Raw genomic sequence first — 11784 nt, forward strand, 5'->3', positions numbered from 1 at the left:
TCCATATAAAAGACTAAGACATGTCCACTTTAGGGTAAAAACTAATTATTTTCTGCACCTCCTTCGAGGCGAGGTTAGGAAATTGTTTTGAGGTAAAAAATCAGGTACAATAACTGAAACACATTCACTCCCTCACACTATATCATTTTCATCGTGTTAATAGTTCGAAGAATCTAAAATTTAACCAGCATAGAACAATATCACTTCAACACATAAATTTAAATTCAGTTAATATTTATTAATGGTGATAATTTAATTTTTCGTCTAATATATATAGATATATACTTTTCATTTTATATTGTGTCCAGTTAATATACGGCACCAACACGTACAAATACGTACTCGTATTACACACTGGATTTTTATTCCATTTATCATAATTGTCGGCATATGCCGAACACAAAGCAACCACTAGCCGATCATGCTTATTGTGTGGCAAGCAACCTGAGATTATTATAATTTTGAGACTTCTATATATTTAAACTAAAGTCAATGAATTAGTATTGTAATATGTTAGAAAATTAATCAATTTATTTTGGCTGTAGTTTCCTTTCTCTATGCTTACGCCCACAATTATTGAGAATGGCATGAAATTTGATGCCTACCAATTTTCAGATTTCTCTCTTAATGGCATGCTTCAAGCCTTGGAATTAAAGAATCACATGCTTTGTTTTCATTATAGAGAAGATTCAATTCTCCTTTGCAATAGAATTCCAATAGGTTTAATATATTATGTAGTACCTATATATTTGATGTTAATGATGAATCTGATCCCTGAGTTAAATTTTAATGTTCAGTTTAGTGTATGAATTTTTTCAAATTGGTACTTAAGTTTTTCTTTGTCCCATACAAGTACTTAAGTTTGACTTTAATGTTTAATTTGGTACTCGAATTTTTTTTATCCCAATTAAGTACTTATGTTTCTTTTTACCAGAAAATTACAAAATAATATATTAAGTCATTAAAATATAAACCCAGAATTTAACACGGTTTAAGTAATTCAATAAGTAAAATTAAAGCTCGAAATTATTCATTTACAAACTTTTCTGTGTGCAAGAAAGGAAATTAAAATCTGTTACAAGTTTCAATCAAGTGAATAAATAAACTAAACCAGAAAGAATGAGTTTGTCCTATTGTTCTTGGGAAAATTTTAATTTTCATTCTACTTTATAGCAATCCAAGAATATATATATATATATAACCACATGATGTCACATCATCTCTATATATAGAACCACAGTTATGCACCATCCCCATAACTCAAAAGTCCTAAACATCAATTAATCTTTCAGGTGAGGTGACCAAGAAAGGTGTCAATGGCTTTTTTACTTGTCAAGATTTTTTCTATCTTCTTGATCATCATCTGCATCTTCACACCACAAGCACTTTCAGTAGTACCAGAGGAATGTAAAACCGAAACCGATGGCTGCACCAACAAGGAAAAGGCCTTACCCCTTAAGATCATAGCCATTTTCTCCATATTGATCGCTAGTATTATCGGTGTATGTTCGCCTTTATTCACACGTTCGGTCCCAGCTCTTAATCCCGAAAGAAGTTTATTTGTGATCGTCAAGTGCTTCGCATCAGGGATTATTCTGGCTACTGGTTTCATGCACGTTTTGCCGGACTCTTTTGACATGTTAACATCTAAGTGCTTGAAAGAGAATCCATGGCACAAGTTTCCCTTCACAGGGTTCGTCGCCATGTTATCCGCAATCGTGACTTTAATAGTGGATTCCATAGCTACATCGATATACAGCAAGAAAAGCAACAATGAGGTTATCCCAGATGTTGCATCACCTGTTGGGGGTAGACAACAGGACATGGCTGTGGTGAATGTTGGACACTTTCATGGTCATCATCATGGTTTAAAGCCCGCACAAGGAGCTGTAGATCAACAGTTGTTGCGGAACCGTGTGATCGCCATGGTTAGAAATTTTAGCTTTAAATATTATCTGAAAGTAGACATGTTTAATTACATCACCTCATTTGGCTTGACATGTTGTATGCAGGTGTTAGAATTGGGGATTGTAGTTCACTCAGTGGTGATAGGGCTATCATTAGGAGCTTCAAACAATACTTGCACCATTAAAGGTCTAGTGGCAGCCCTTTGCTTCCATCAAATGTTTGAAGGGATGGGTCTTGGAGGTTGCATTCTTCAGGTATTTCTTGTACTTATCCTTTTTGTTCTTCAGGGTCAGATCATTGATCTAAATGCATCTAACACATTGAAAAATTATAGGCCGAGTACAAAGCTATGAAGAAGTTTACCATGGCGTTCTTCTTCTCCGTAACGACCCCATTCGGAACAGCACTGGGAATTGCTTTATCCAATACATACAAAGACAACAGCCCAACAGCCTTGATCACAGAAGGGTTGCTAAATGCATCGTCGGCCGGGCTTTTGATTTACATGGCTTTGGTTGATCTTCTTTCAGCAGAGTTCATGGGACAAAAGTTGCAGGGTAGTATTAAGCTCCAAATAAAGTGCTATGCTGCAGTTCTTCTGGGTGCTGGTTTTATGTCCCTCATGGCCAAATGGGGTTGATCATTTTCAAAACTATATGGCCAGTGAATTTGATGTAATAATATTAGGAGACAAAAAGAAAAACAAGTGCAAAATAATTATCTATGTTTACCATATGTTTTGTTGAAAACATGTTTTTGTATGTTGACCATTACATTGCTACAATCACCAATCCAATAAAAATCATTTCAGTTTTTCAGTATTCAACTGTTCCATTGTTATCCTCTCCTTTTTGCTTTACTTAATCAAGAAATGGCATTAGATTCATAACTGGTTGCCTTGAGACTTGAATCAGACATATTAGTCATCCATTTCTAAGGATCATTTGTTTCCCCTGCTGCTATATTGTATGCATAACATGGCCACTGGATATTGATCTCGTTCTCGTTCTCGTACGAGCTTGTAATCCCGTCTCATCAACTTTTGTGTTCTCTCAAGAACTATAAGGCTTGAAAAAATCGAAAAATTGTTGCTGACCAATATATCAGCCTTTGAGCATACCTCGTAACCAATTGCAGACTGAATCAGATATGGATGTTTCTTGTAAATTCCATCAACCCCTAAGTTCTTTTCATAAGGAACCAACCCTTTGTTCCAACCACTCAATATTGAAGAATCATTAAGGAGGTTATCAGCAACAGCAAGATCAACAACAATGGGAGCTTCAAAGTTGATGATTTTCCTTCTCCTTTCCATAATTTCTTGCTTGCTGCTACATATTTGTGTTGGATAAATGGCAGCAGCAAAGAAAGCAAAAACGATTGAAAGAAAAACAAAAGAAAAGAACTCAGCAAGAAAATTTGTAACTGAGAAGTCATCATAATTTCATTCAAACTTTGAATATATGATGGTTACAAAAGTATTTGACAGCTACCTACTAATTTAACTGCTCTTACTTACCAAAAAAAATATAGCAACTTGTATACAAAAGAAAGCTGGCATACCAGCTATTACATCAGTCAATCTTTCCTACTAACTTAGCTAACTCATTACAAGGATTTAGGCTAAGTTCCATAGGAACAAATATTCAAAAAAGTAATTTTATAACTGAACCAACTCCATTTCTTTGCTACAAAATAGTATAGCAGCTAAAATTGTACAATTTGCTGCTGTTGGTCCTTTGTTGCGATGCAGGTCACGGCTTCAACACTCCTCATTGGTCTGTATGCAACAAACACCAATCCTTTCCTTCAAAGCATTAAATCGGTTGGCTCCCAATGGCTTAGTTAAAATGTCAGCTAGCTGAATTTCTGAGCTGCAATGAATTAAGCTAACCTCCCTAGATTGCTCAGCTTCTCTAACAAAATGAAATTTGATTTTGAAGTGTTTAGTCTTACCATGGAAGACTGGATTCTTGGCTATGGCCACAGCTGATTGATTATCCACTCTAATCTCAGTAGGCTGAACTTGACTTTCATTCAAATCATCCAAGATCTTCCTAAGCCAAATGGCTTGGTTCACAGCTGCTGCAGCTGAGATATATTCAGCCTCTGCTGTAGATTGTGCAACAGTTTGTTGCTTCTTCGAACTCCAGCTGAAAACACTCGAGCCTAAGGTGAAAAAATAACCTGAAGTGCTCCTCATGTCATCAACTGACCCTGCCCAATCGCTATCAGAATAGCCTACGAGTTTCAGCTCCTTTGCCCTCCAAAACTTCACACCAGTATCGATGGTTCCTTTGACATACCTTAATACTCTTTTTGCTGCCTTCAGATGTGCCACATTACTGCAGTGCATAAACCTTGAAAGTAAGCTAACAGCATAGACAATGTCTGGTCTAGTTGCTGTTAAATAAAGCAAACAACCAATTAAGCTTCTATATGCCTTCTCATCTACTCGATCATGTTCACTGGCACTTGATAATTTTTCTCCCAATGCAACTGGTGTAGTGACTGGTTTGCATTTCAACATGCAAAATTTTTCGAGCACCTTGGAAGCAAATGTTTGCTGACTTATGAAAATGCCATCACTTCCTTGTTTTATCTCCATGCCAAGAAAGTAGGTCATCAGACCAAGGTCAGTCATCTCAAAGACATGTTGCATCTGTTTCTTGAAGTCTTCAATAAGTTGATCTTTGCAGCCAATAACCAACAGATCATCAACATACAAAGAGACAATTAACAAGGTCTCCTCCTGATCCTTCTTAACATAGAGTGTAGGCTCACTGATACTCTTTATGAACCCGAGCCTTGCTAAGTAGCCATCAATCTTCTCATACCAGGCCCTTGGAGCCTGTTTTAGACCATACAAAGCCTTTTTCAGCTTGTAGACCTTCTGTTCTTCACCAGTGACCTTAAAACCCTTAGGTTGCTCAATGAATATTTCTTCATTAAGAAAGCCATTTAGAAAGGCTGACTTAACATCCAGATGATGCACTTTCAAATGCTTTTGAGCTGCCAAAGCTAGCAGCAATCTGATAGTATCCAACCTTGCAACAGGTGCAAAGGTTTCAAAAAAATCAACCCCTTGCTGTTGACTATAACCTTTAACAACCAGTCTGGCCTTATGTCTATTAAGGGAGCCATCTGCATTGTTCTTAATTCTATAAACCCACTTTACACCTATAATTTTTCTGTTTTCAGGTCTGTTTACAAGCTCCCATGTATCATTTTTCTGAATCATTTTAAATTCAGCTTCCATAGCATCCTGCCAGCATTTTTCTTTTTCAGCTTCTTTAAAACATGAAGGCTCTAATATAGTTACTGCACATCTCTCATAGATGTCAGTTAATGTCCTGGTGCCTCGAACAGGTTGATCATCATAGCCATTTTCAGTTACTTCTTCATTTTCAGCTTGCTGCAGATCAACATCAATCTCTTCTCCATCAGACAAATTTGCTTCAATTCCATCCCATTTCCAGCTACTTGCTTCATTGAATTTTACATCTCTGCTCACTACAACCTTCTTGGTCAGTGGATCAAAGACTCTGTATCCTTTCTTCACGTTGTTGTAGCCAACAAACACCCCTGGCATGGACCTCCTGTCCAACTTAGTTCTTCTCTCCTCAGGTACCAACACATAACATAGACAGCCAAATACCTTCAAATGAGAGACAGATGGTTTCTGTGCAAACCAGGCTTCAAAGGGAGTTTTTCCTTTGACTGCATTAGTTGGTAACCTATTCAACAGGTAAGTAGCTGTATTCACAGCTTCAGCCCAAAAAACATTAGGCATTTTAGCCTCAAATAACAAACACCTAGCCATATCAAGGACTGTTCTGTTTTTCCTTTCACAAACACCATTTTGCTGTGGTGTGTACACAGTAGTCAATTGGTGTTGAATTCCAGCATCATCACACAATTTTTGAAACTTCTGAGATACATACTCAGAACCATTGTCAGACCTCAAACATTTTAGTTTGCAATTTGCTTGGTTTTCAACCAAGGCTTTAAATTTGCAGAAGGAGTCATAAACATCTGACTTATGCTTCAAAAAATTTACCCAACAGAACCTTGAATAATCATCAATGAAGAGTACAAAGTACCTGCTGCCATTTAAGGAGGTAGTCTTCATTGGTCCACAAATGTCTGTATGAATAAGCTGAAGCTTCCCTTGTGCTCTCCATGCCTTGTTGACTGGAAAGGGTAATCTGGTTTGTTTGCCTAGCTGACAGACCTCACATACAGCATCCTTTGGCTCAATTTTGGACATATCACTGACCAAATCCATTTTGTGCAGCATGTTCAGTGAATTGTAGTTCACATGCCCCATCCTCCTGTGCCACAAGTCTGTCTCATCAGACTGAGATGCATATGCCTTGGCTTGCAGTTGATTCACATCCACAATGAAGGTTCTGTCTTGCATAGCCACTGTAGTCAACACTTCACCAGCAGCATTTTTGATCAAACAGTTTTTGCCTTCAAACATTAGAGAGTAACCCTTCTCCAATAGCTGGCCAACACTTTGCAAATTTTGGTCAATGTCAGGTACATAGAGAACCTCTGAAATGGTTTTAATACCTGACTTGGTGCTTATTAAGGCCTTGCCTTTCCCTTTTGCCTCCAGCAGCTCACCATTGCCAATTTTAACTTTGGACTTGAAAGTGGTGTCAAGCTCCTTAAATATACTCTTCTCAGAAGCCATATGGTGGGTACATCCACTGTCAATCAACCATATTTTACTAACTTTGCTCGAGCTTGCAAAGCATGATGCTGAAAAGACATGCTCTTCAGGTGATTCAACCTCTTCTGCAGCTTGAGCTTGGTTTTGAAATTGTGGTTGTGGTTTTGGCTTGCTCTTACAGACCTTTTCGATGTGGCCAAATTGCTTGCAGGCTCTACATTGAATGTCTGGTCTGTACCAGCAGTATTTCTCGAGATGAGTAGTCTTCTTGCAATGGACACAAGGTGGGAACTTCCTTTTGACAGGTTCTTTCTTCTTCTTCTCAGTCCAGGGCTTCTTGCCTTTGGCATTTAAGTTTGCACTTGAGCTTTCTCTGCTTTTAGCCTGAAAAGCTCCTTCATAGTGGTCCTCCTGCCTATTTGCCCTTCTCTGCTCTTGAGCATAAAGAGCATTTATAAGCTCTGTCAAATGGATTGTTGACAAGTCCCTTGAATCTTCCAGAGAAGAAATTTTTGCTTCATACTTCTCTAGCAAGGTTGTTATGACCTTCTCAACCACTCTTTGGTCACTGAATTCCTCCCCAAGCAACCTTATATTGTTGACAGTAGTCATGATTCTGTCAGCATACTGCTTGATGTTTCTGAGTCCTTCATTTTGAGATTTTCGAAATCTCTTCTCATGTTGATCAGTTGCTGTTGTCTGGTCTTGTCAGACCCCTGAAACTCTTCCTTGAGTTTGTCCCAGGCCTGCTTTGGAGTGTCACAAGCCATTATTCTTATGAAAATAACATCAGAAACTCCACTTTGAAGGCACGACATAGCCTTATACTTCTTGGCACAGTCTTCATTGTGCTGCCTAATCTGGGCTATGGTCGGGTTGGCTCTTAATGATGGTGGCTCAGTGTCATTGAGAACAACATTCCACAGGTCGTGTGCTTGCAGGTATGTTCTCATTTTCACTGCCCAGATGTTGTAATTTTCTCCAGCAAAGACAGATGGAGGAGGTGGTGTAAAACTCATTTTTCAGCAAGCAAAACAACCTCTTCTTCTTTTGTTTCAAACACAATTTGCTTAGTGACAGTGTACAACCAAGGCCCTCAAAGACTGAAAGCTCTTGATACCATTTGTTGGATAAATGGCAGCAGCAAAGAAAGCAAAAACGATTGAAAGAAAAACAAAAGAAAAGAACTCAGCAAGAAAATTTGTAACTGAGAAGTCATCATAATTTCATTCAAACTTTGAATATATGATGGTTACAAAAGTATTTGACAGCTACCTACTAATTTAACTGCTCTTACTTACCAAAAAAAATATAGCAACTTGTATACAAAAGAAAGCTGGCATACCAGCTATTACATCAGTCAATCTTTCCTACTAACTTAGCTAACTCATTACAAGGATTTAGGCTAAGTTCCATAGGAACAAATATTCAAAAAAGTAATTTTATAACTGAACCAACTCTATTTCTTTGCTACAAAACAGTATAGCAGCTAAAATTGTACAATTTGCTGTTGTTGGTCCTTTGTTGCGATGCAGGTCACGGTTTCAACAATTTGGCTAATACCTGATCTTTGCTCTAACTTGTTACAACGAATCATCCAGTTGATTTCGACCCTCAAATGGATTGTTACATAAGGAGCTAGTTGCAACGAAGAACCCTCACCGGGTTCGCTTCTAATCTTCCTTCCTATCCCCCTAATCTTGGAAACAACTTTATCAGCTTCTTTTGATATCTCATCAACCAACACTAAGCACTCAAAGACCCTTGCATAGTCCTTAACAGGCCAATGATCATGCCAAAGAAATGGATTCTTTCCAACCATTCGAATCACGTCATGCATTTCAATAGGACCATTTATGATGCTTTGCTTCAACTGCTCAAGGTCTCTCTCAACAGTCCATTTTCTTCTACTTTCCTTACGGAGATTGTATACCCTGGTTCGATTCTTAAGATCAGAGTAACGAGCTAACCGAATGAACCCTTCACGAAGTGAATTAAACCTTTCGAACCGGAAGACATTATTAAACGAAACTGGCTGCAAATTGTCGGTTTCCATGTAGAAAAGTGAAGCACTTAAGCTTGGCATCAAAAGAGTTCGGATCAGCATTCTAGCAGTTAAACAAGCTCTTGCAAATGCTATCGTTTGATTATTTAGTCCCCAAACAAGTTGACGGACTTCCAAAAATTTATCTCCATGAATCCCTTCATCGGATTGCAACAACATAAAGCGGCCTAGAATCATGTCCAGGTCGTCCCATTCAAGCACATCTCCAGATGATAAATGGTGCAAAATAGCTCTGAAGAACAGAGCAATGGTGACCAAAGCTAGACATTTGCATGTTATGGAAGTCAAATTGCAGGCGAATAACGTCGAAAGCTCACAGTTGGACGACAAATCCATTTGAAATTCACACACTTAATCAACCTCGTTGAAGAAAGAACATAGGAAACAAACACCAACAAAATGTAGCTTTGATATCAGAATCTGCAAATTTCAGAGAAGAAATTATCATGAGAAATCATTTTAAGCATAGGAAAGTAACATAAGTGTAAACCAGGCTCAATTCAATTGTAAGAAACCAAGAGATAATCCAAAGGAAAATAAACGTAATGCAATTTGCAAAAACCAATGTAATGTCGAGAGAGACAGAAGACGATGAAATTGGCTAAAGATGTTACCTCGCTTTGAATTTTTCATTTTCACTCACAATCTGCACAGTGTCATGGGTTGACTGTTGGAGGAGGGGCAGGGCAGATATTATTGTGTAAATTCCTTGTGGGTTCTGAACCGGAAACTAGAATAGATTGCCAATGCTAACCTTTTGTTTCCAGCATCAATACGTAAACATAATAGTGGAGTTTGAACAAACTATAATGTTAAGAGTTAATCTCGCCATCATGCAGTCCTCTGCAACCAAGTTAATCTCTCAGTCACAACTTAACTCACATTTTTTCAATAAATTAGCTTCCAAAATTAGATTGATTTTACGAATTTAATATTTAATTAATAAAATTAGTATAACTTTTGTTTAAGTAATAATTTTATTTTTAAATTAGCACAATCATAAATTAAATTCTAATTATTTTTAAATGTGTTATTATCACAATTTCTATTAAATCATAATTATTTTTAAATGTGAATTTAGTAATATAATGGAAAATAAAAGGTGTTATACATTAGTAATAGCCAACCCGAGCCCTAGATAAGACCCAGGTCTGCCACCCACTACTTGGACAGGTCCCACCAAACAATCAAGTGCAAGGTAAACCATGAGAGGATAGGAAGGGAGTTCATTGATCTAGCTCGCAGGACCAGCTTGCACAAACCGAGTGAGGATTGTGGCCCAAGTCTGCATATACTCAAGGTGCTCGCTAAAGGCCCAAGGTGCTCACAGAAGGGAGATCACGTGTTCTGCAAGCGACCTGGAATGAAACACATGTCCAGTGGGCCTAAAGCCCGCTCAAAATGTCAGTCCTAGGAACAGAGAGGACTGCGTACACTGCAGGCGACCTAGGGATAAACATGTGTCCAGCAGGCCTGAATCCCACACAGAATGTCAGTCCTAGAAACAATGAAGTCAAGATAAAATAGTGGGGTCAGGTTGCGAGCTACAACAGTAGAAATACCTGAAGGCTCCTGTTGACAAGATACGATACAAAATTACTCAACAAAGGGTATTCTTATTAGTTCAAATTTTTTCAAACTCATGCTTATATATATATTATAGATATATATTAATGCACAAATTGATCTAGTGTATTTAATAAAATGTGTTATATTAAATTATTAAATTATTTTTTAGTATTTACCACTGATAAGCAATTTGTAATTTGTAAAAACAATTATTATAATAAAATATTCATTTTGATAGTGAGAAAATTATTGCCAACATATTTTTTTTTATGAGCAATATAAATTATGAATTAAAAAAGAATAGGATATTGTTGTTCACAATGTCTCAAGGAGGTTTTCAGGCTCCAAAGAAGATCAAACGACGTGAGGAAGAGCCATCGAATGAGGGAGGAACTGCATTTATTAGGAAAAAGATGCTAGCTGTGAGACTCGCTTGCCGTTTAAGGAAATACTCTTGGGTAACGTTCCTAGTGGTACTTCTGCAGACCAAGAAGATTTTATTGAAAAAAACAAAGCTACGGGATGATGATGTGGAAATCAGTGTTGTTGATGTCTCGCTATCGGTAGTCCTTTCCGAAAGAGTTTGTTCCTTTGTTGAGAAAAGCATGGAGAATTCTGTGGTGGTGAAGCTCCTTGGTAGATGAATTGATTTCAACGCATTGTTGAATAAAATCTCTGGGATGTGAAAACCCACGAAATTGATGAAGCTTGTGGATATTGAGAATGATTATTTTTGGTCAAATCCTGAGTAAGGGAGGATATCCTGAGTACTTGTGGTGTAGTTTACTTTAGTTAATAATAAACATATTAATAATGAGTGTAATGTGTTCACTTTATCCTTTAATTATACAGTTAGGATTCGATCTCCGCTCATAAAAATAAAATACATTCTATGATCAATATCTTTTTAAAAAGTACTTATGATAAAAAAATTTAATTATTAGTGTGGGAAGAAATTAATCATTATTGTCACTATACCAATAATAAACATAATAGAATGGTTGTGTGTTGAAGTTAAAAGTTGAGGATTTAGATGCTAATAATAGAAAGGAAAAGCCGGCCGAAAAAGTCTTCACCATCAGCTGTGTTGTTGTTATACTGTATTCTTCACCATTACTATTATACAAAATGAAAGTGATGTATGAATCACCGTTAAAAATTTAATATTTAAGTGATTAAAATGAATATATTTTAAATATTAATAATATAATTACAAAAAAAAATTATTTTCAGTAATCAAAATAAAAAAAATATGTCCTAAAAATTAAGTGAAGCTGATAATTTAAAAAAAGCAATTGTAGTTTCATAAAATGATATTTAAACCTGAACTTGCAGTGCTGAGGCAATCATATCTTGAATGTGATCAGCATGACTTAGCATTTAATCGATCAAGATTATTTCCGTACTTAATTAAGTACTCATGGTCTTTTTTAACAAAAAAAAAAAAGGTAAGTCATTGTCCTTGGAAATGGAACCCCCTCATTCAAATGATTTTTTTTCCCTTGAAAATAAAAAAGCGTCATCATATGTTATCCTTTCACATATCATAACATTAAGAAGT

At 36.8% G+C, this 11784-nt stretch overlaps 1 protein-coding gene and 1 pseudogene across 1 annotated transcript; one reads left to right on the plus strand and one right to left on the minus strand.

Moving 5' to 3' along the window:
* The first annotated feature begins 1015 nt into the window (after window positions 1-1015).
* Window positions 1016-2729, plus strand: LOC107897474 (fe(2+) transport protein 1). The gene is made up of 3 exons (XM_016822945.2): window positions 1016-1928; window positions 2013-2162; window positions 2243-2729. Exons 1-3 carry the CDS (start codon window positions 1317-1319, stop codon window positions 2546-2548), a joined length of 1068 nt encoding a protein of 355 aa, XP_016678434.1. The 5' UTR covers window positions 1016-1316; the 3' UTR covers window positions 2549-2729.
* Window positions 2730-2772: 43 nt separating this feature from the next.
* Window positions 2773-8990, minus strand: LOC107895746 (O-fucosyltransferase 23-like; annotated as a pseudogene).
* Window positions 8991-11784: the final 2794 nt, after the last annotated feature.

Source organism: Gossypium hirsutum, chromosome A10, assembly GCF_007990345.1.
Source record: "Gossypium hirsutum isolate 1008001.06 chromosome A10, Gossypium_hirsutum_v2.1, whole genome shotgun sequence".
Classification (NCBI taxonomy): Eukaryota; Viridiplantae; Streptophyta; class Magnoliopsida; order Malvales; family Malvaceae; genus Gossypium; species Gossypium hirsutum.